Below are 26,131 nucleotides of genomic sequence, written 5' to 3' on the forward strand. Positions count from 1 at the left end.
TTTTTTTTAATTGTGTTTTTGTTTGCTTCCTTATAAAGTGGGAAAATTGTCAGGATTATTGTGAGAATTAAGTTATTTAATACACAAAAAATATTTAGATTAGTGCCTGGCATACAGTAAGTTTCAATATATATTTTAGCTGTTTTTATTAATATTAATATTTAGATTTCATAGGACAATTAAATGTATATGGAGCAGAAAAAGAAAATAAAGCAAACATTAGCTTTTAAAACAAGCTTGTTATTGGTATAAGAACATTAATATAGACTAAAACAGACTGTAAGGCAAAAAGGCATTATTGAAGATAATAGGAATCTTTACATAATTAAAGATTCAATACCAGAAAATCCTGAATCTCTGCACGTAAAATAAAAACTCAAGACAAAAAAGACAGCCTTACAAGAAGAAATTTACAAATCCCTACCCATAGTAGGAGATTTTTTTCCCCCTCTCTTAAAAAACTGATGGGATGGGTAAAAAGTTTGAACCCAACTAGCAATCTTGATCTAGTGATCAAACAAAGGTAATACCCACATATAATAAAGCATCTAGCCCTGGCCAGTGTGGCTCCTTGGTTAGTGTCACCTTCACATCAGAGGGTCTCAGGTTCAATTCCCTGTTAAGGGCCCGTACTTGGGTTGCAGGTTCAGTCCCCAGCCCTGGTCCAGTGCATGCAGGAGACAATCAATTGATGTGTCTCTCTCACATTGATGTTTCTCTTTCTCTCCCTCTCCCTTCCTGCCTCCCCTCACCCCTTCTTCCCCCCACTTCTACTCTCTAAAAATCAATGGGAAAAATATCCTTGGCTGAGGATTAACAAAAAAATAAAGCACACAGAACTTTTACAAAAACATAATTAGTTTGGAGTCGCAAAGAAGTCTCATCATACTAAAAATTGCTGTTACACAGATGACATTCTCTGATCAAAATTGCATGTCATTAGGAATCGATAATAAAAAGGCCACCCTGTAAAAGTTTTAACACACGTGTTTGGAAACCAAGAAACTCCTAAATAATTCATTGATCGGAAAAATTATAATGGAAAGTATAAAATATTTAGACATTGAATGACAATGAAGACATATCAGCACTTAGAGGAAAAATTTATACCTAAATATTGCATTATGTCAAAAACAGTTTTTAGTGGAAAATTTATACTTACAATACATATATTTAAAAAGGAAGAATAATTGAAAATAAGGAGCTAATCATTCAACTCAGAAAGACAGAGAACAATAAAACCTGAAAAAGTAGATGAAAGGAAATAATCGAATATATGAACAGATTATTAAATAGAAAACAGGCAATAATAAAGAAAAGCAACAAAATTAAAAGAAGGGTCTTTGGAGAGACTGATCAAATGGTAGGCTCTGGCAAGACTGAACTATATGATAAACAATTTGAGATATGTGAGCCAAATGCTTCATTTTTAAAAATATATTTTATTGATTTTTTTTACAGAGAGGAAGGGAGAGGGATAGAGATTTAGAAACATCGATAAGAGAGAATCATCAATCAGCTGCCTCTTGCACACCCTCCACTGGGGTTGTGCCTGCAACCAAGGTTCATGCCCCTTACTGGAATCTAACCTGGGACCTTTCAATCCGCAGGTCGAAGCTCTATCCACTGAGCCAAACCGGTTTTAGCGCCAAATGTTTCATAATGTGGCCAACAACCTAATTTGGATGAAAAATTTTAAAACTTATCTTTCTGTTGCTGCTTCTCAAATATTAATGTTTTAACATATAAAAAGCAGTTCCAATATTTTCATTGATACCTTTCTATTCAATAATATAGGTAATATTTTTAAAATACTATATTTTCTTCTATGGGACTCAGTAAAGGTATTTTGAATTTAAAAAGTGCATTAACATTGTTACTTTTTCATGAGTTGATTCTCTAAAAGGTTGTTCACTCTCCACACTTTGTTACATTTAAAGGAAGTGTAACTTTAAGTTACATTTAAAGGGAATCAAGTACACAACTGTTTATTACCTAGCAAGAAAAAGACAGTATAGAATCCATAGCCCTTTAGCATATGTTCATTGCTAACAGAATGGAATGAAATAAAGGAAAATAATTATTAAGTAACTAGAAGACTCTTGATATATTAGAGTCTACTCAAGTCTTTGATAACTGATCCAGTGTTATTCTTTGTGACATTAATACTCCTATTTAACAATTGGAAATATATATCATAAACATGAGCCCTTCTATGACAGGATTAAGATTAATGCTGTTGATTACATTGTACAATAATAAAAATGTTTAGAAAGGTATTGCCCAACTGGTAAAAACTTAAATAATCTATTCTTTTACTATTTCTCACATAACATTACTGACTGGTGCTAAAATGTGAAAATTATAAGTTAAAAGGACAGAATAATATTATTTTTTAAAATATGTTTTTATTGAGGGCTTTTGTGTGTGTGTGTGTGTGTGTGTGTGTGTGTGTGTGTGTGTTGTTTATTTTTATTTTTAGAAAGAGAGGAAAGGAAAAGAAGTGAGAGAGGGAGGGCGAGAGAGAAAAAAACATCGAAACATAGATGAAAGAAAGAAACATCCATTGGCTGCCTTCTGCCACACCCCTTACTGGGGATGAAGCCTGAAACCTGGACATGTGCCCTGACCAGGAATCCAACCAGTGACCCTTTGGTGCATGGGATGATGCTCAATCAACTGAGTCACACTGGCCAGGACTTTTTAAAAATTTGTATTTATTGATTTTAGAAAGAGATAAGAAAGAGAAGGGGGGGAGAGAGAAAGAAAGAAGAGGGAGGAGAGAGATAAATATCAATTTGTTGTTCCACTTATTTATGTATTCATTAGCTGATTCTTATATGTGTCCTGATCAGGGATTGAACCCGCAACCTCGGTATATAGGGACAAAGCTCTAACCAACTGAGCTACCTCGCCAGGGCAAGAATAGAATGATTTTAATATTTAATTGGGGAGCTTTATTGAATGTTGACAGCACAGTATAAAATTCAGGAAATTAGTTAATATTAATTTTCTAAATAAAGTTTAGTATGCATCATGGATTTTCAGTTGTGGTTTTCTACAAAACATTTCCAGGTTAATTTTTTCTTTAGAGAGACAGATTTTAATAGACTGATTTCCTCAAAGTTCTCCGAAATTATAAATGTTACCTTTTTACTGTTCTATCCTTCATTAAATAAACTCTTGACCATATTAATTTATTCTGTTTGGAATTTAAGGATATAGACAAGTCAGATAATGAAAGGTTAAACAAAGGAGGTAATTAGTACTTTAGCAAAATTTCTAAATCGTAGGTTTTATTTTTTGGCATTAAGTATTTTGAAATGACAACTTATTTATGATGTAACTTTTTTGAGAGAAGGCATACATTCAAAGTAACAAATGTGGAAATTATTAATCAATTTCTGAATGACCTTACTTAATAAAATTATAAATACCAGAACATAGAAAATAATATTTTAAATGTTTTCCCACTAGTAATAGAAGCAAGTAAGACTAATGAAATAAAAATTGAATGAAGAAAAAATATAAACAAGTATTGGAAAGTCTGTTCCAGACAATATATTAATATTTTGAAATATGTTAATAAATTACATTTGAAAAATTTAAAGAAATTGCCTTCACATTAGCTGTATGTTTGATTTTATTAGGAAGTATTGGATCCTCCAACAGTGTTCGCCTACAGCTATACTGTTCAGTACATGTAGATATAGAGCATTTAGAATATAGCTCATCTGAATTGAGATGTGCATAAGTGTAAAGTACACACCACATATTAAAGATTTATTATGTGAAAAGAATATTAATTATAATTATCTCTAATTCTTTTATAGTCTATGTTGTTAAAATTATATTTTGGGTATATTGGGTTAAGTGGAATATTAACATTTATTTCACCTATTTTTCCTTGTTAAAAATTTTTAGTAGATTTTAAATTACATTAAGTGACTCACATTATATTTCTGTTAGCGAGTTAGATAATTTTTCACCATACATTGTATCAAACAATTTTTTACAAAAGTAATGAGAACATTGAGTAAGTAATAGTCCTGTGCCAATTGTTGAACAAATGGAACTACATAAAAATATGCAGTAGTGTGTGTAGGGGGGTGAAGGGTGTGTGATCTTACTTTTCTATTTGTCCTTAGTAGTAAAGAGTTTAGATTATTCATTAATTTGCTTGTTTATTCATTCAGTAAACATTTATCATAAGGTCACATATGTAAGATACTGAGAATATTTATGCTAATGTGTCCTCAAATACATGTTATACATAAAATATTTTTAAAGTATGTAGTGTATATTGTACTATAAAGTACTATAGAACAAACAACTAAATGGTTAGCTCATTAAACAATCATTTACTTGACCTTAATAAGTGTAAACATCATGTTCTACTAGAGTTTATGAAATCAAACACAATTTTGCGCACATATGAAGGATAACTTAGTTTTTCTAGTTTTCTCTTCACAATACTAAGCCCCAATGGATATTTTTTCAAACAATTGTTTTTCTCTATATAATATCATCATGAAAAAAAAAAGAAGAATAAGAAATGAAAAGCATAAAATAGTTATTGGGAAGTTATTCATAATAGTGAATTTTTTTTCTCATAGCAAATTTCAGAATACTTTTTCTTTTCCTACTTTCCTCATTTGTCTACCATTTTAAAAAAAAATTTGGTTATCAAAATTTTATTTAAAATCTGAAATTTTTCCCTTACATTCTTCTTTTTATTGTACATGTACAGGAAAGAGAAAAAATTTGAATCATCTCAGTTTAACCCAGAGAAATAAATCTACGACTAAAGACGATGAGTAAGTTTGTTATTTACAAATATACACGTGTTTTGAAAGAAAAGGATCATATTTGTGAGTGATAATTTAAGAGAAATTATTTCTTTGCAGAAATTGATAGTCATGCCTGAGTTGGAAGTATTCTTTTTAAAGAAGTAAAATACTTTATTTGTGATGTGTTTAACAGTGTTCATATGATGGTGATATATGATACCTTAATTTTAATACTCATTGAGCCCAGTTTTCCCAGCCTATATATAAGAGATCAGCTTAAGGTAAAACTCAGGAATAGCTAAAAGAGTAAATGAGCTAAACATATGAACTACTTTGATTTTTCAGATTTACATAAATCAGACTTACAGATTTATGTTGTCTAGTAACACAATGCCTAACAAATAGCTGGTTCAAGAGCTAAGAATACAGTGAGGCCAACAGAGTAAAAGATCCAGAGGAACCTAGAAGGCAACAGGCCAGCAACCAACTATATTCATATTGGACTGCCAATGGTGCCTTGGATGAAGTCATTATCTGCAGAAAGCTACTGCCTATATATTCAGGAAAGAATATTTGTTCACTGAGGCTAGAAAAATTGAATTAAGAATGGGATTAAATTTTCGAAGTAGTTCATATGTTCAGCTCATTTACCCTTCTGGCTGTATCTTCTGTGTGCCACACAATATGATGGATAGATAGACATGAGAAAAATGAAGTTTCTACCCATTGTGAAATTATGGTCTTATGTTAATACTAGAGACCTGATGCATGAAATTCATGCAAGGATAGGCCTTCGCAGCCCTAGCTGCCTCATGCCCCCAACCCCGCCCACTGGTCTTCCTGGAAGGTCATTCTACTATCCAGTCTAATTAGCATATTAGCTCGTTATTATATAGGATACCTTCCTCATCTTAGAAATGGGTTGAGGATAATATTTCAAAATATTTTTAAATCATTTAGTGGAACTCAGAATGAACTTTTCATATAAATAGTGTGGTAATTTGTAGTTATTCCCCCAGGTCAGGGCCACAAGTCCATTTTTTTACATAATGTAGCTAAACTGCTTTAAAAGATAGAAAGTGATTGCCATTTAGAGTACAATAGTATTGCAGGGAATAAGTTCTCAAGGAAGCCCCCTTGTTTGGCATCTCCTACATTTATCACTACCCCTTTATTTGTTTTTCTAGCTTCTTTCCCTAGCTATGTTCCCCCCAACTCCAAATATTTCATGTGCCTTAACCCAAACATTTTTGTTGTAAATTACTACTACTTCCTTCCCCTAATCAAAGTTCCCATTTCCTCAGTGAAATCTGTCTCAACTAGATATTATGAGAAAAGCATTTTTTTAACTTACTATATTTAAAAATAAACAATATATGTACAGAGTGAAAAAAACAACCTCAGGCCCAGCCAGTGTGGCCCAGTGATTGAGCATCGACCCATGCACCAAGAGGTCACTGGTTTGATTCCCGGTTAGTCAGGGCACACGCCTGGTTATAGTCTTGATGCCCAGTTGGGAGACGTGCAGGAGGCAGCCATTCAATGTTGATATTTCTCTCTCAATAATGTTTCTATCTCTCTCCCTCTCCCTTCTCTGTCTAGAAATCAGTTTTTAAAAAAACCACACTTTTTAAAAAACCTCAATTTGTACAAAAGGACATACAGTGAAAGCAGATGGCAATTAAGACTTTCTGAATCATATATAATGTATTTGAAAGCAGATAACTGCTAAACCAAATTACTAATACAATTATATGAAGTATAACAAACTTAGAAGTGGAAGGAAGAAATGTTTTGGACAAGAGTGATACCATGTAAACAAGCCAGAATTACCTGCTGCTTTCCCCCTGAAACAGCTCCACTTAATCTAACCTTTTATAGTTTTTTGTTTTTTCTTCTTTCTTTTTCTAAACCCATCAATTTACTTACAGCTCACATTTTTTCAGAATAGCTTCTAATGCACAGCTATGTGCTGAAAACTCTTGCAAGTTTGTTTGCATGACCTTGCTTAAGTAAGGATCCTGGGAAGAGATTTTCAGGTTTAATTTACCTGTCCTAGTATATCCAGTGCCAAGACTGAATTTCAACTCTGCTAGTTCCACAAGCCACATGTGAATTTCCTAAATATCCCGAGTTAGAAACTCCTCTGTTAAGGAGTCGTGTCTGAGCTGAGTAGTGTAAGGCTGCCAACACAACCAGCTTCCTCACACTCTGATAGATATTCCTTTAATTCAGTAATCTACCGTGTTGCATAAATGATTGATTGTTGTCATTGTTTCCCTTCTTTTTTGTTTACCCAATTAGTAGATTGCCACTGTTTTTGCATTTTTTTAAAAAATATATTTTTGGCTTTTGAAACTTAACTCTAATTTTTTTAAAGCTTATTTGATCTAATAAGGATTTTTTAGTACCTAATGTTTTACTAAGCTTTTATGAATGCCACTTGATGTAATTTTGTACCATTGTATGGAATCTGAAATAAATTTCAAAAATTAAAGCTAAAAAAAAGGAGAATAGCTCCTATATCTGAGCTTTCAAGTAGCAATTAGAAAGGGAGAAATAAAACTATTTGCAAAGGACATGATCCTTTATGTATTGTAGATCATCCCAAAGAATTCACAAGAAGCTACTAGATATAATAAACTCAGCAAAATTACAGAATCAACACACAAAAATCAGTTGTATTTCAGTATACATGCAGAACAGTTTTAAAAGGAAATTAACGAAGCAATTCCATTTACATAACACCTAAAATTACAAAGCATTGCTGAGAGAAATTACAGACAATCTAAACAAATTTTGTGTTCATGTGTAGGAACATTTAATATTACAGTGGTGCCTCGCATAAAGAACGCCTCGCACAGCGAACGCTGCACACAACCAACTTCATTTCATGATTCATACAACGAACTTCGTTTCACACAACGAAGTCGCCCGAGCTTCCACGACCGCTTTGCCCGAGCTTCCACGACTGCTTCGCCCGAGCTTCCACGATCGCTGCCGATGTATTGCATCCTTCCGCGCAGGCACTGCAGGCAGTCGTTAGTCACTGCGCTTAACTTAAGCACGTATCGCGGCAATCGTTCTTCATTACGAATTAAATCACGCACGTATCACGGCAGTCGTCCTTTTAAGTTAAACTCAATATTTTTTTTATATCATGATGTATCTAAATAAAAATAATAACAAAAAATTTATCTTTTTTTATGTCATCTTAGCATATTTTATGCTACAGAACGAATTATTTTTTTTAACATGTATTGTTATGGGAAAACGCGTTTCACATAACAAACTTTTCGCATAACAAACTTGCTCCTGGAACGAATTAAGTTCGTTGTGTGAGGCACCACTGTATTAAGATGTTATGTCTGGCCAGTGTGGCTTGGTGGTTAAGTGTCCCACTGTGAACCAAGAGTCATGGTTCAATTCCTGGTCAGGGCAAATGCCCAGGTTGCAGGCTTGATCCCCAGTAGGGAGCATGCAGGATCCTGCTGATCAATGATTTTCATCATTGATGTTTCTCTCCCTGTTCTCTCTCTCTCTCTCTCTCTCTCTCTCTCTCTCTCTCTCTCTCTCTCCCCCCCCCCACCTTTTTCTCCCCCTTCCCCTTCCTCTCTGAAATCATTTAAAAATATATTTTTTAAAGATGTTACTACTTCCACCCAATATGATCTACAGATTTATTATAATCATAAAAAATGCATCATTTTTTCCAAAAATGGAAAAGCCTGTCCTTAAATTCATATGAACTATATGAGTAGAGATCAAAGACATTATGCTGTGTGGCATAAATCAGATGGAGAAAGACAAACACTATATGATATTACTTATATGTAGAATCTTTTTTTTTATAGATTATCCTTTTTTAAAAATATATTTTATTGATTTTGTACAGAGAGGAAGGGAGAGAGATAGAGAGTTAGAAACATCGATGAGAGTCATCGACCAGCTGCCTCTTGCACACCCCCTACCGGGGATATGCCCGCAACCAAGGTACATGCCCTTGACCAGAATCGAACCCGGGACCCTTCAGTCCCCAAGCCAACGCTCTATCCATTGAGCCAAACTGGTCTCGGCTAGATGTAGAATCTTAAAAAAAAAAGTCTCTCAAAAGGACAGAATAAAATATTGGTTGCCAGGGGATGGAGCATGGGGGATAGAGCAGATGTTGTCCAAGGCAGTGTTTTTCAACCTTTTTTGGGCAAAGGCACACTTGTTTCATGAAAAAAATCACGAGGCACACCACCATTAGAAAATGTTAAAAAATTTAACTCTGTGCCTATATTGACTATATATAAAGTAATTCTCTTGAATAGGAATCAAATAAACACAAAGAAAGTATTTTATAATTACTTTATTATGAAATATTAAGTAAACAAAATAGTGAAAAATTATAAAATTCTTGTCTTGTCTGCACCTACGGCACACCAGGCAACATCTCGCGGCACACTAGTGTGCCGCGGAACAGCGGTTGAAAAACGCTGGTCTAAGGGTCCAAAACTTGAGACAAGTAACAAATAAGTCCTAAATCCATAGTGAATATAGGCAACAATATTTGTTGTTATAATCTTCAAACTTGCTAAGTCTAGAGCTTAATTATTTCAACCACTAAGAAGAGATGATAATTATGTAACACTAGAGGCCCAGTGCATAAATTAGTGCACCAGTGGTGTCCATCAGCCTGGCCTGAAGAATCAGGCCAAAACCAGCTCTCTGACATCCCCTGAAGGGTTCTGGATTGTGAGAGGGTGCAGGCCAGGCCAAGGGACCCCACCAGTGCACGATTGGAGCCAGGGTGGGATGTGGGAGTTTGGCTAGCAAGGGGGGACTACAGGAGGGCTCCAGAGTGTGTCGGCCTGTCCTGATCAGCTAGACCCCAGCAGCAAGCTAACCTACCAGTCAGAGTGTCTGTCCCCTGGTGGTCAGTGCACATCATAGCAACTGGTTGATTGGTCAACTGTCTGCCCCCTGGCAGTCAGTGCACATCATAGTAACTGGTCGACCAGTCAACTGTCTGCCCCCGGAGGTCAGTGCACATCATAGCGAGCAGTTGAACAGCCTTAGCATATCATTAGCATATTACACTTTGATATACATATTATATCATATATATATATATATATATATATATATATTAATATATATTATATCATATATATATGATATAATATATATATAATCATATATATATGATATAATATATATATTATATCATATATATATATATATATATATATATATATATATATATGCCTAAGCAACTGGTTGACTGACCAGTCATCCCATAACTATGATGTGCACTGACCACCAGGGGGCAGATGCTCAATGCAGAAACTGCCCCCTGATGGTCAGTGCGCTCCCACAGCAGGAACACTGCCTAGCTGACCAACAGGTGCCAGACACTGGGCTCATGGCTGGCGAGTACGGCTATGGCAGCGCAAGCTTCCCCCTGTGCATCCCTCCCCAATCCAGACCAGGACTGGTATTGGAACTGACTGGGCGTGAGCCCACAGCCGCTTCTTGGTCATGAGCGCACCAGTGTTGCCCTAGGACAGGCACGGAGACTGTAGCGGAACGGCAGCAAGCCTACCAAGCATTGGCAGCGGTGGGCACAGAAGGGCCAGGATGAGCAGGAGCGGCACAGTGTGGCACCCAGCCCAGGCTCCGGCCCCTCCCTGGCTGCCTGCCACTTTGGCACTACTACATCCCTCAGGAGATGTAGGACTGCCAGTTTGGGCCGATCCTCGCAGGCCAGGCCAAGGGACCCCCCACCAGTGCGTGAATCTGTGCACCGGGCCTCTAGTTAAAACATATAAACCTATCAAATTAACAGGGTGTATACTTTAAATTTACATGTGTCAAATATATTTCAACTTTTTAAAAAACTGTACAAGACCCCAAATTACAGCCTTCAAAATTATAGTCATGGATAATGTGCCCAAAATTATATATATGTAATGTTATATAAAGAAAAGAAGTATGATATAAAATTATAGAAATGTTTTCTTAAAAACAAAAAAAAAAAAAAACTAAGGATTTTTCCAGAATGTTAAAATGCTAACTTTCTGATAGTTCATTATTGGTGTATAGAAATGCAATCCGGAGGTAGGATTACAAGTGAAGTTTTCTTTGTTTCTTTGAGAGTGCCTTTGTATCTTTTTCACATTAGAATATATTAAAGCCAAAAAACTTCTTTATTAAAAAAAATCACTGTGTAACACTGATTCATAGGCTTAGATCTAGGTAAATAAGGAGATGATGGTCTATTAGTGTTCTCAAACTGGTCTAGAGGAGAATGGAATAAGCCAACTACATCTTATAGACAAAAGGGGGGCTCTGTAATAAATCTGACTGAAAGTAACCTTACAGGTTGATCTGATTATAAATTCCTAACTGGGCAGGTCATAGTGGGTTATCATGCCCCACTGTAACTTCTCTATTGAAAGATTTTTAATCCAGCCCTGTACTATTTTTGTGTATCTAGGTTAACCTTTGAACTGTCAAACAGTCCTCTTTTCCTTCCCTTGAAGGTTTACGCACCCAAAAGGGAGCACATAATCTCGTCAACTATCCTATACTTTTCTCACACCTTCATGTAATCTTTTTCACATTCCCACCTTAATTCCAAATGTGTAAAAGAAACAACAAAACTGTCATTCTCCGGGAGCATTTGAGATCAGGCTTCCCAACATGTTGCCAGTGTGGCTCAAATAAGCACTTAATAAAAACTCTCTACAAGTTTGGACATTTCTTAGGTCTACAACCTTTTCTCCAGCTCAATGGGATTGAGAAAAAGCAAAACTCTAAAAGACAGGATGGTTGATAATATATATTGTCTTGTAAAGGAATGAATGAATGGAAGAGGAACATTTACATCTCTAACCACTTTGAAAAAAATGTAAAGAAAATGAATAAAAAACTGAATGTAAAATACTTTTTTAAAAAAGAGAATTCTGAAAATTACTTACTTTTGTTTAAATGCTTGATCTTGCTAAGTACAATATTTTTCTTTACTCATAGATTAATGGTGTTGCTATCTAAAGTTGAGAAATCATCAGAGGAAATCATGGAAATAACGCAAAGTTTAAGTATTACACAGGTTTGAGCTCTTTTTTTTTTTTTTGGTATATTATGTATTTTTTTTCATGCAGTTGTAAATAGGATTGTTTTCTTAGTTTCCCTTTCTGATAGTTCATTATTGGTGTATAGAAATGCAATTGATTTTTGGGTATTTGTTTTATATTCTGCTACTTTACTGAATTCATTTCTAATTTCAGTAGTGTTTTTTTTGTTTTGTTTGTTTGTTTGTTTGTTTTTTGGTGGAATCTTTAGGATTCCCCACATATAGTATTATGTCATCTGTGAATAACGACAGTTTTACTTTTTCCTTCTTTTATTTCTTCTTGTTTGACTGCTGTGGCTAGGATTTCCAGTACAGTACTATGTTGAATAGAGTGATGAAAGAGGACATCCCTGTCTTATTCCCCATCTTAAGGGATATGCTTTTAGTTTTTGCCCATTGAATATGATGTTGGCTGTGGGTTTGTCATATGTTGCCTTTATTATGATGAGGTATGTTCTCACTTTGCTGAGACTTTTTATCATAAATGGATGCTAGATTCTATCAAATGCTTTTTTTTTTACTCTACTGATATATGATCATGTGATTTTTTACCCTTCATTTGTTTATGTTATGTATCACATTTATTGATTTGCAGATATTGAACCAACCTTGCATCCCAGAAATAAGTCCCATTTGATTATGGTGTTGCTCTTTTTAATGTATTGCTGGATCCTGTTTACTAATGTTTTGTAGAGAATTTTAACATCTATGTTCATCAGGGATATTGGCCTATAATTTTCTTTCTTTTAGTGTTTTTTCTTATTTTTTTTTACTTTTGATGGGAATACAGATTGGTGATTACTGCTTCAGTTTCACTAACTGTAATCTGTCTATTTAGATTCTCTGATTTTTCCTGTTTCAATTTTGGAAAAGTGTGTGTTTCTAGGAATTTTCCATTTAGTTCAGATTATTCAATATATTGGCATATATGGCATATAATATTTTAAAATTCTACTATCCTATTTGAAAATAGAGGATAAGAGAAAAGCTCCAGATTGGAGAATCCCATTCAGGAAAGAGTTTGCAGGTGTTATGTTTAATTTGCTTTTCATGGCAATTTCTTTTCTTTTATGAACATTAATAAACTAATATTTTAATAATACCTATCTTTTTCACATTTAAAAGTAAATTTGTAGATTATGTTTAGTCTTTTTAATTATTAAATTATTTTTATGCAAGCATTTTAAAACTCACAATAGTTGACCTACCAGAAGATTTCCTGCCATAGAGTTTAAGTTTTTCAGATGAAGGAAACTATTTTCATTCGAGTTGTCAGTAATACTATATTTGAAGAGAACTTACTTAACTCACTTAAAATGTCTTTCTTTTAGGCTTTGGAGGACAATAGAAAGCTTCAAAATCTCATTGGTATTTCTTACGGACCATGTTTCTTAAAAAGAGAAGTGAAGAAAACGAAAGAACTAAGTAAGAAGACTACGAGCTTACAATAGTTTCTCTCCACTCCTTGTTTGCAAGCTTAGATAAATATTTTAGTATTTTCAACTTTAGCGATAAAGCCTATTTAGAGATAATCCTATTAATTCTCCCAAATTTAAATTTGATAGACTTCTTTATTTTTTTCAATATTTTTTTAATCTTTAATTTTGAAAGTATTACATATATTCCCTTTCTCCCCCAATGGCTTCTTCTAGCCTGCCCCTGCCCCAGGCTTTTACCATCCTATTGTTTGTGTCCATGGGTGATGCATATATACATGCAAATTCTTTGGTTGATCACCTCCCACCCATCCATTCTCTTCTGCCTTCCCTTGAGATTCCACATTCTGGTCCATGCTTCCGTTCATCAGTTTATTTTGTTAATTAGATTTCACATATGAGTGAGATCTTGTGACACTTGTCTTTCTCTGGCTGGCTTATTTTACTTAAGATCCCTCCATGCTGTCTCAAAGGGTAACAGATCCTTCTTTTTTACTGCTGCATAGTATTCCATGGTGTAAATATACCACAGCTTTTTTAGCCACTTGTTGATAAACTTCTTTATATATATATATATATATATATATATATATATATATATATATATATATATATCACTATTGGACATGTGATAGAAATAGTATTTAAAGAATAAAAAGCCACCTTTCTTTTATCCCGGAATATATTATTTCAGGGATTCCTCTTTAATGTAAAGGGAAAGAATGTACCTTCAAAACTATAATTGGGCTTTTTTTATGTAGTGCTCATTCTTTAAATATAGTATGTTAAGGTAGTGCATTTTGTCCTTGCGACCTATGCATATGTATTACTTTGAATTTTTTTTCATGAAGTTGTTTATTCTAACATGAGAAATTATTCCCATTCCATGTTAATTCTTAACATTTTTTTCCCTTCTAGTGACAAAAGTAATAAAACAAAAACTGTTTGAAAAGAAGAGTTCAGAACTTTCTAATAAAGGTAAAAAGTTTATTTTAACTTATTATATAAAAAGAATCCTTTCATCTCATTTTACCATTTACAACCAATCATTACGAGTTTTTAGTGTACTCTTAAAAGACCAGGAATCTTTTATGAAAAATTGTGTATTGCATTTAGCAGAAGACCAGTTCTGATGAGCTCAACTTCACTGATGATTGAACTTTTAAAATACCTTTTGAAATAGAAGTTTCAATTTAAGATTTGTAGTTTTATTAAAAGTCCTTTTTTGAGAATCCAGACAAATGGGGCAACAGTGCATTCATATATAGATTCTAATGGTGAATTAGAAGGAGACACAAAGCATAAAGTTACTTTGTAACCAATGTCCTGAAAACTTGCAGTTCATTAATGATGTTGAATCTACTGTTACCTATTATGCTTCTGAGCATTTAATAGTATGGGTAATTAAATTAACAGGTTTTAAGTTCCATAACACATGCACATCCACACCTTAGTAAGCAAAATAATCATGGGCTGTTAAATATTAAAACCTTTTAACAGCCGAAACCGGTTTGGCTCAGTGGTAGAGCGTCGGTCTGCAGACTGAAAGGTCCCCGGTTCGATTCCGGTCAAGGGCATGTACATTGGTTGCGGGCACATCCCCGGTGGGGGGGGTGTAAGAGGCAGCCGGTCGATGTTTCTGTCTCATCGACTTTTCTAGCTCTCTATCTCTCTCCCTTCCGCCTTCCTCTCTGTAAAAAATCAATAAAATATATTTAAAAAACAAAAACGAACAAACAAACAAAAAACCTTTTAACAATTTAAGAGGCAACATTTTAATATTACCGAATGCCATTTAGCAATCTCTAGAGGTAGGCCTTGAAATGCGTAGGTAGGCCATGTTTTAGTCTGTCATTTTTTAGTACGACTATTGAGGTCCAATAATTACTATAATTATTATCCTCACTGCAGCTCTGTAAGATAGCTGATATTATTGCCATTACAGATAAGGAACAAGGTCACAGAAAATGTTAAGTAACTTGCCCAAACACTGCTACTTAAGTGTCAGACAGGATTCCAACTAGAGGCCATCTGATCTCAAAAAGTACTCTGTTTTCCCGAAAATAACACAGTGTCTTATATTAATTTTTTCTCCCAAAGTTGTGCTAGGTCTTATTTTCAGGGGATGTCTTATCTTTCCATGCGCTAGGTCTTATTTTCGGATGATGTCTTATTTTCGGGGAAACATGGGTATGATCTTTTCATTATTCCATATTGCCTCTTCCTAAAACAAATCAAATCATGCAGTCATCCCAGCTTTCAGATTCAGACATGAAGCATAACTGAAATTGGTTCAGCCAATCTATTCTATTAGATTGTGTTTTAGGCATCCCAGGGGTGGGTAGCAGTGGGAGTGAGAGCAAGCTTGGTAGACACCCTGCATTTCCACTGCACCTCAGTCCCCATCACTCTCACCCCCAGGTAGCCAGCAAGAGGTCACAGCACATCGCCAATGCTCACCATGTTCCACACCGCTCTCTGGTGGTCAGCGCATAGCGAGTGGTTCGAACTCCCAGTCTCCTGAAGGACCACCCAATGGGACAATTTGCATATTGGGCTTTTATTATAAAAGATTTTTATTTTGGTGGCATATTTTTATTTATTTATTTATTTATTTATTTATTTATTTTGGTTAAAGTTGATGTGCAGCAACATAAGCACATATATATGTAATTTTTTTGCTAAGTTAATAACTTTAAACTCCTTCTATTCATACATTCATTTTAAGAGGACTTTGTTAGTTTTGTCCAACATTTCAAACTAGTTTGCTTTATATGTTTCTTATTTGCAGACTTGGTCTTGAACATCTTATAGAAATTTCTAGTTTTTTCTTCTAGTATGCTGGTATCGAGAATTGTCTAAATTTAAAAATGTTTTAGATATCTTCATAATGTTGGAAAGTATGTAGTTAGGAGATATATAATATAAAAACCAACCCTGTAATATGTGTTAGGTTTCTTTTATTAGGTAATTATGAAATGAGAATAAACAAATACTTATTTCATTGTCAAAAGAATGTCCTTCAGCCTGGCTAGTGTGGCTAAGTGGTTGAGTGTTGACCCATGAACCAGGAGGTCATGGTTCTGTTCTGGTCAGGGAACATGCCTGGGTTGTGGGCTCAATCCCCATTAGGGGATGTGCAGGAGGCAGCCAATCAATGATTTTCTTTCATCCTTGATGTTTCTATCTCTCTCTCTCCAGTACTCTCTGAAATCAATAAAAATATATTTTAAAGAAAGAAAAGGAATGTACTTCAGTTTCTTATAAAATTTTCCTAGAATAATTAAAGTAGACTATACCAGGAGAATTCTAAGACTAATGCTGTAGTGAACTCTTTGAATTGGTCCCTTAGTTGTATATGCTTTAAATTTCATTGCTAGCTTTTTTAGCATCAGTTGCAGTTTTTATTATAGGCACAGGAGTATACTTGTAAAAATAACACTAATGTTTTTAAAGAAATAGATATCTGACACCGATTCTTAAAACTTTATGTAATTTATTCAAAAAAATAAAAAGTGTACACTGAGATTTTTATAATTTTCAAATCAGGGAATGCTTTGATTGAGTGTACAATACACTCTGTCTTTTTTATAGTTTGCTAACTACAAATTTCTTAAACAAAGGAAAGCTTCTTTCTCTTTTAAGTTACTTAGGAAGTAAGCCTACTTCACTTTCCTAAATAATATTGGCTTTATGACTATTAGAAAAATAATTAAATGAAAGGTTCTTTTTCTATTACATTTGGATGTGAATTTTCATAATTATTTTTAATTTGTTATGCTGAACATTTAAAACATGATCATTCAATGGGTTGATAGAGACAGAATGTCACATTATCATCACATGGTAAGGCATGAAATTTATTTACTTTACATAATCAACCTCAACTTAAAACAACTTAATACAAATATTCCTAAGTCAATAGATGGCATTATATAGTACTTAGTATTTTCATTTTTTTCTGGAGATATTAGAAAATGCCACCATTGTTTGTCTGTCTACTAATACTTCCAGTAAACAAAATGTTTTTGAAAAGAATGTAAGCAAATTATAGAGCAGTTGCCAAGATATGAAATCTAGACACTTAACTTCAGTCCAAAACATATTTTATCATTTTTGAGAATAATTGTGTAGGTTGTAGTATGCATATTTTAAATGAAATGTTAACCATCTGAACTTTATATTGTTCAAAAAAGTTGCTTGTTTCAGCTGTTTGTAATACAAAATATTTCAGCATTTCTATTGCTAGCATTAAAAAGAAAAGCACAGATTATAATGTTTCTGTTGTCTTTAGCTTTTTTGAATTTTACTTATATTGTAAAATTCATCTTAGTTATAAGATTTTAAAGTTTTATAATTTGTGGACTACAGGACAAATTTTAAACTTTTTTTGTTCTAAGACTATGAAATAGTTTGATATTGCCTTTTCATTCTAACCACCCACTGAAGTATTTTTCAACTTAAAAATATGTTGTTCTTTTTCCCACTCAGTCTTGAAGAAATATTCATTATATCAGCTAAATAATTTTACTCCTAAAAGGGTATTTTTTCTGTTACAGCTTAACAATTAAAGAATATTCTTTTTCAAACAGTTTTAAAAGCACTGAAGTTTAATACTTAGACATTAAGAGTTTTAGAGAAACAACAAAAATTCCCTTCGTGCTTTAACATTGTAAGTTTATCAGAAGATTTTTTTAAAATAGAGATATTAGTTTTGGACACACAAATATCCATTAATGTACAACTGTAGTCCTCATCTCTATCTAAGGTTCAGCTGTCATGGAAGCTGTAGCTGGGTTATACCTTTCCTCATAACAATGATAATGCCCTTTTTTACATTATTTAGCACTGTTTAGGGAATACGTTTCAACTACTTACTTAATATTTGTCTAGGATTTAAGGAAAAGCTGCTTTATTACTTTTTACAGCCTTTTAAGGAATTTTCCCCAGAATTTAAATTTATTTATATTATACTAGAAGTATGATCATTTTTATTTTTTAAGTAATCAGTAAAAAAAAATTAAAATTAAACCATAGACTTGCATTCATTTATAGCAATTATGTGTTTAAGAGGTATAAATAACCTGCTACCAGACATTACAAATATCCAGGTGCTCTGTATGTGCTGATGACAACAAAATTGAAACGAAAGACTGTAATAATTCTGACTGGTTTTCTCTGCAGAAGATATTGATTATTTGTGTGTGGTGAGAGATTTGGAAAATTCAATTAAAGGAGTTGTGCAAAGGTTTCATAAATTTTCTTTCTACAGCGTGTACACAGACATTGTTGCGTATTAAATCAATGCAGCACTTCACAATATATTTTCTTTGAAACATAAAAATAAATAACATTTAAACAGTTCTGCTTACTACAGAAACAAATTTTATTTTCTGTGAAGCATTTAGTCATGTGCTATCACTGACTCATACACATTTGCCAGCTGTAACAAATTTTATAGACATTTTCTCCAGAGACATATCTCACATACTATGAATTTTTAAATGAGCAAATGGTGAAGAAGGGGTGTCAGCAATATAAAAATTGATCAGCTAAAAGATAAAAGCATAAGTAAAGAGATTTGTATGGTAGTCTTAATAGGTTTTATTAAATAAAAATACTATAAAAAGACAGTAATGAACAGACTGAAGACTAACTGTTCTTGAGATGGAGAAAAATTATTCTGGCACATTTATTAGAAATTGCTTTTATGTCACCTGACAGGTGAACTTTCTTTCCCTATTTTAACTTAGAGTATTCAGAAAAGCTCCTCAAAAAAAAGTTAGTTAAATTCTCTAAGTGGTTTATGTATTTTAAACACAGATGTAATAATAGATATTTATAGTGTTATATAGCTAATTATATAGTTTAAAGCAGAACCTATGTAATAAGTAAGAGTTAGGTGATTTTTTCCCTTCATGTCAGACCTCACGTAGAAGGAAAGTAGTCATTTTAATACATGCTATTCACAAATTGGGACTCCAGGCCTCTACTGCCTCTCTCTACCTGGGTTGCTCTTTCTTTCTTCTCCATCTAGTAAACTTCTGCTCATTCTTTAAGGCCAGTTTTAGGTGCCACATTCTCTGTGAGTCTCTCCAAGCTAAATTGCTTCATCTTCTAGGCTCCTACAACTCTTGTCTGAATGTTTATAAATGTATCATGTTACAATGTTGTGTATTGTGATTGTGTGGTTACAGGGCTCTTTCTTGGCTCTTCCTCGGCAAACAAATAACAGCCATCTCCATATTGCAGCCCCGCAGCCTACTGTATAGCCCAGATAGAAGGTCCACAGTGCATGCTCAGTGAATGAATAAACACAATGGGCACTCTAAGAACTTTTTTAAGGAATTACCAAAATATTTTCAAATACTTACAAATTACTATCTCCTTAATGCCTCATTCACTCAACATTTATTGAATACCTACTATGAGCCAGGCACTCTTCTATACACTAATGAACAAGAGAAGAATCATAGAAGCTAGCACAAAAGACAATTGTAACAAACCATAACCATACATTATAATAATAAATCTCTTGGCAGTTTTCATCCTAAATTTTTAAATATACATTCTGAAACAACAGAGTCGGGTAAATCAGTTGAAATGGGAATTTATAGCCCCAAAGCTGCTAATTATAATGTAAAATAAAACTTTATGTTTGGGTTCTTTATTTTAATTTCACTTTGATTCAGCATTTATTCTGCATCATATACTGTGACAACTTGCATTTAATTATTTTCTGGGGGAAAAATCTTTTTTCTTTTATACAGAGTTACATCATCTTAACAGCTATGAATTCCTGAAGGCCATTTTAAATTGAGGTAATGCTTCACCTTTCTAATTAAGCATAGCCTGGTTAAATTTCACTTTATTCAGGTGGATACATTTTATTGACATCAAATTTGGTACTGTCTGTCTACAAAGAAAATAGGGCCATGTGCTTTGGAGATTATATTTAATCTGTTCTGATAAACAGTAGGAGGGAAGTTTGACAAAAATCTGTAAGTTAGAGACTGATTTTAAAAAACACTGTTGCCAAAACTGGTTTGGCTCAGTGGATAGAGAGTTAGCCTGTGGACTGGGGGTCCTAGGTTTGATTCCGGTCAAGAGCATGTACCTTGGTTGCGGGCACATCCCCAGTGGGGGGGGGTGCAGGAGGCAGCTGATTGATGTTTCTCTCTCATTGATGTTTCTAGCTCTCTATCCCTCTCCCTTCCTCTCTGTAAAAAAATCAATAAAATATATTTCTTAAAAATGTATTGATCTGACCAGGCTAACTTTAATTCAGAGTGAGGATATCTAAGTAAATATAAAGAGGACCTTTAATTGAGCACCTTTAGTAGAAATATCTAAATAGATACTGACAGGTGTGTTATAGGGCACATCTAACTGAACAAGATATAACAAGTCTATAAATTTGAAAATGTGCTAAATTGATTAATTACATATTAATTGGTTGTTTCTTTTCCTTAAAAACAGTTCCTGTGGATTCAGCAATACAAGTAAAATATGTCATATTTACAAATAGCTTATTATAACTTAGCTTGCTAGAAGCAATTTGAGTCAAGATGTGATATTAGTGTTTACTATACCTGTAACTGAAGGTTCACATTAAGAACTACCATTATCCCAAACTTAATGGCATCAGTATTAATTTTCTTAGAAGCTAACCAGATGTTGCCTGCTATCTCTTAGAAACAATGCAAAATGAAATAATTCCATTCTGAAAATATGATTCTTTGGAAATGGTATCTCAAATAATTAGTATCAGCTTCCTGACAAACTAGCTCTTCTTAAATATCTGCAAAGCACCTTATATAGTAAATGTTAATTTAATTCATTACATTGTTTATTCTTTGTACACAACAAATAATCTACACTAATAAAAGAGAAAGATGCAAATTGACCGTACCTCTGTGATGTCCACCAGCCAATCAGGAGTGGGTATGCAAATTAACACAACAAAGATGATGGGTTAATTTGTATATGCAGGCACTGAGTAGCCAGGGGTGGGATGGGCCATGGTGACAACGCAGGCGTTCTGCATCACCCCAGCAGCTCCAGGCCTCTGGCAGCATGGGAAGGCGGAAAGGCAGCTCCAGGCGGAGCAAGGCAGTGCCAGCAGCCAGGGGAGGAAAGCCCATTCTTGCATAAATCTTCATACATTGGGCATCTAGTAGCTTATAATAACAGCTAACATTTATTGAGTACTTTCAGTATACCAGGTACTGGTATAAGCTCTTCATAGATATCCTATTTAACCTTCACAATAACTTAGGTGAAGTAGATATAATTATTGCCTTTATAGGTAAGGAAACTGAGAAACAAAGAAGTTAAGTACCTTGTTCTAGAATTACCTAAGAGACAGACATAATACCAACCTGTGAAGTTTGGTGCCATCTGTACTTTTCCCACTATACTGCAGTAATCTGTGAATGTCAGGTTTCACTACTAGTTAAGGATTTTAGATCCTATTAAAGAATAAGATATCACATGTGTACACATGCATACTTATAGTTATTATAGGGTTAGATCTTTTATAAAATTTCTGATCTATGGAAATCCAACAGAGAACTATTAAATGATGATCATAAATACATATTCACAGTTACCCATTGGACAAGTGAACAAACACATTTAGTGTGTGACAGTCTTGTTAGTGACCTTTAGAGGAACTGAGAATAGCTTTGGGGTCATTGAATCTAGCAAAGATCATTACATGTTAGGGTATTCTTCTGAGTTTTTAATTTGAGTAATACTGTCAAAAAAAACTTGAAAGAATTAAGGTTGACCTACCAGTCACCTTCCCTTTCTATGGGAAGCAACAAAGAGAAGTAATAGTGAAATGAAATTTGACTTACCTTTGAGGTATTTCCCTGGTTCTTTTGACTGTGTTTTCTTTTCTTTTTGGGTATTTTCTACATGATCTCGTCCATTCCTTGTCTATAATTCTTATCTTAGTGTATATTATTTCCAAATCTATTTGTGATCCTTCTCCTGATATAAACCCACATCTCAGCTGCTATACATTGTCCCCCAAATGTGCTGATTTCATCACCCCCTCAACTGTTCTTTCTTCTATCTTCCTAATGTTTGTGTTCATCTAATGTTAAGGCTCAAAACCTCAAAAGTCTGTCTCTTTTTGTTCCCATATCCAAACTGCTGCCATGTCACATCACTTCCAAAAAATGTTTACTTCTCTTTTCCATGCCCACTACACTAGTTTATTTCTTCATTACCTCTCATCCAGATTATCATCATCCTCACTGTAACCTGCACTCCGCCCTTTGGTCCCTTTCTTACATAGCCTGTCCTACTACTGCGCAAATTATGCTTTAGAAGATATTACTATACCATATTCACGTAAAATCTAAATTTAAAAACTCCCTGATCAGACCACAATGTGCCTTTCCAATTTGTCATTGTGCCTTAGTCACTCCAGATTATTTGCCATTCTCCAGACAAATTCCTCATTTCTTTACCATTGTTCTTGTCTCCTCTATTTGGCATACCTTTTCCCCCAGCATTGTCAAAATTTTGCCCATCTGTGTGTTTTTTAAGGAGTGGCTTTTAAAAAATATATTTTTTATTGATTTCAGAGCGGAAGGGAGAGGTTGGAAGAGATAGAAACATCAAATATGACAGAGAATCATTGATCGTCTGCCTCCTGCATACACACACACACCCCACACTGGGTATCAAACCCGCGACCTCGGATCAGAGCCTGGGACCCTTTAGTCCACAGGTCTAAGCTCTATCCACTGAGCCAAACCGGCTAAGGAAAATTTTTGTGAAACCTAGTAATCAAGCTAAGAATATCATATTTATGGTATATACATGAAATAATAATATAAGGCAAGCTATGATAGTACTACAAGTTCTGACATTTTGTCTTTTTAGGGTTCTGGGCAATAGCAAATTCACAAAAGGATTGAGTCCAAAGAGGATCAAAGTATCAACTTGATTAGTGGAGGAATTGATAATCTCCAATATAGGAGGCTCTCTGGTAGAAGCTTTTGGTCACTAATATGGATTGTGCCTAAGGCAAAAGTGGGACCTCCTTTCCTCCACACTGAGTTTAAATCTGGAACTTTGTGTGCTCTCCCGAACCTGACAAGAAAGCTGGATCTTTGAAATAGACTCCATGTCCATGTGCCTCTGCAACATGGTAGAAGGGGCTGGTCTCTACAACATGAAATCAGGAACACCAAGACCCATAGGACTTGAGGCTAGACAGTGAAAGGAAAACAAAATAGTGGGGAAGAGTGCTGTATAGAGCAGAGGCATGTTCCATTAGTATAATAGAAACATGTGGACCAGTGTTCTGGACTTTGACCATTTAAATGTGTCACTTCCCTGGGGTATGGAGAGCAAAGGAGTTGACAGAAGTTCCTTCCTCTTCAGACTGAAGTACCAAATGAAGAAGAATAAGCAGTGGTATAGAAATACACAACAGACAGATCACCTCAGGGTGGTTTAAGGAGGTCCTTTGTAAGGGTTCTTGATTTTAAAAATCACTTCTAGTTATTCCACTTTACATATGGCTGACAGAGGGCCAGCCAGACCCTAGTAATGGAAACTTTGCACTTTACTAGGAATTTGGCATTTGAAAAATGGCTAATTTTAACAGGCTGTGTAAACATACTAGGCAGAGAAAATGTGAACAAAACGGCAGAAAAGCAGAATAATTGAACGGTAGAGTCCAGCCCCATCATTGTCAGTTGTGACCGCAAGGATACTGAGTTCAGACTTTATTCATTAGGCAGAAGTGGACCGGTGAAAGAGCAATCCAAAATGTCTTAGAAAGATTAACTGTATGAACAACGAATCCTGTCAAAATGCTGCTCATAAACTGCAACACTGTATCTGGGTTGCTTTTTATTTGTGTTCTGAGATATTCCTTTCTAGAACCAGTATAGCAGTGTAGAGATAACACAGTGCTACTCCATACCTCTTGTGCTACAGCATACCTCACATTGATCAAAGTATTTATTATATTTTTGCTGGATCCTGAATTTGGCCTCAGAATCTTTCTCAACACAATTTCCTCAGTAGCCGTGATCAGCTGATGAAACGTCTTTAAAGGCACTGGCATTGCCATAGGGAACAGGGTTTGGATTAAATGTCCAGCTCCAGCTCTGTTACCCACTTAGCTGTGTGGCCTTAAACAAGATACTTGCTTCCACTAAACCTTAATTATAAAATGGAACTGATCACGTTTACCTGGGGTATGGTACAAATAATTAGTGCCTCCCCCATAGTAACTAATAAATTGGTCTTCCTTTCTTCTATAGTGTTACCATTAGTTCTGATAACTGTGTATCAATAACATATAGAGATATTAAGGGAATGCTAAGAGTGCTTCAGTTTTCTATAGGAGTTTAGACCAGACTCAAACCAGAGCTGGTGAAAGTTGATTGTCTAAATGGCAACGGATCTTTTTATAGGATCTTTTTATAAGATAATAATAAATAATACATTTATATATTCTTCATATATATATATATATATATATATATATATATATATATACACACACACACACACACACACACACTCTCTCTCTCTCTCTCTCTCTCTCTCAAGAATAGCAGCCTATCATGCGGTACTTCTTCATAACTACTAATGTAATCAAGGCAGGGTATTTCAGGAGTGAATGGTTCACAGGCCCTATGGGAATAGATGCCATCAGTTGCCAATGACAGCTTTCTTTAAAAGCTTCCCTCCACACAAGGGTCCTAAGGCCAAACAGACAGAAACTTCTACCACCACTAGGAGTCCCCAGAGGGACACACTGTGAATAGGAATGTCAGTAAAGACTGTCTTTTGGGGGTGGGGGCAGCTGTTGGAGGAAACACCTGCTGCAAGGCCCTTAAGGCTCATAGACAAAAGGCATGTAAATTTTGATGTTTTCGATAGGTCCTGTTGGAGTTTTAGAACACTCTCCGAAGTATGTCAAAACCCATACTCACATAAAGTGAGGAGTGCTATGTCAGAGTAGTCATATTGACAATTATTCCTGAAGGTGAATCTTGCTTAGAAGGCTCAAAAGTAAACAAATGAGAGATTACCAGTATCTAAACTAAGTATGAAATCACATGATAAATGGGTGTTTAAATCATTTCTTATCTCATGTATGTGATGCATGTTAATTTGGAAACTAATTCTTGATGATTTAATAATCATCTTTTATATCCTGTAGGCATTCAGAAGAAGTGTATTCACTCTGAACACCAATCTCTGCATCTGCCTGATCATATTTAAAGGAACAGAAGAAATGTTTGTAATTAATCTGCCCAGTAAATACCAGATCGCAGCACTAGGCAGGTGCATGTCTAGATAAAATTTCTTGCAGCTAATTTAAACTTTCTACACACACCAGTAGATAATCTCAATGTAAATAATACATTTCTTCTTGACTGTTTAATGAATAAGCCAACATGTAGACAAGTATCTTGACTTTTATTCTATATCATGTATGCTTCTGTATACTTTTAGCATTTGTGGATAGATTTAATAAAGCATTTATGAAAATGGCACCTTTGGTAGAGCTGTATATTTTAAAACTCATTAAATCTAATGGTGAGTAGAATTAGGTACCAGTTGTTCCATTTAAAGACCCAGATGTGTATTAGATTCTTTTTAAAACTTCAGAAATTTATCCAGAAGTTTATTATGTAACTTTTATTTCAGGGATGAATTTTTATTATACTCTATAGTTATTTCTGTTGTAGAAAAAAAATATTTTCAAAATTTTCACACCTTTTATAAAATACCAGATG

At 34.5% G+C, this 26,131-nt stretch overlaps 1 protein-coding gene across 2 annotated transcripts in view; it reads left to right on the forward strand.

Annotated features, from left to right (window-relative positions):
* The window catches only part of LOC118723654 (integrin subunit beta 3 binding protein), a 48,581-nt gene extending 22,693 nt beyond the window's left edge, over positions 1–25,888 (forward strand). For both annotated transcript variants that reach the window (XM_036446204.1, XM_045584508.1), the window contains exons 4-9: positions 4,751–4,817; positions 11,811–11,889; positions 13,245–13,338; positions 14,268–14,327; positions 20,120–20,170; positions 25,552–25,888. In XM_036446204.1, the coding sequence (XP_036302097.1) occupies positions 4,751–4,817; positions 11,811–11,889; positions 13,245–13,338; positions 14,268–14,327; positions 20,120–20,169 (350 nt within the window). In that variant the 3' untranslated portion in view covers position 20,170; positions 25,552–25,888. The remainder of the gene's footprint in view (positions 1–4,750; positions 4,818–11,810; positions 11,890–13,244; positions 13,339–14,267; positions 14,328–20,119; positions 20,171–25,551) is intronic.
* The last annotated feature ends 243 nt before the right edge of the window (positions 25,889–26,131 follow it).

The sequence above is a fragment of the Pipistrellus kuhlii genome, unplaced genomic scaffold, assembly GCF_014108245.1.
Source record: "Pipistrellus kuhlii isolate mPipKuh1 unplaced genomic scaffold, mPipKuh1.p scaffold_m20_p_2, whole genome shotgun sequence".
Lineage (NCBI taxonomy): Eukaryota > Metazoa > Chordata > Mammalia > Chiroptera > Vespertilionidae > Pipistrellus > Pipistrellus kuhlii.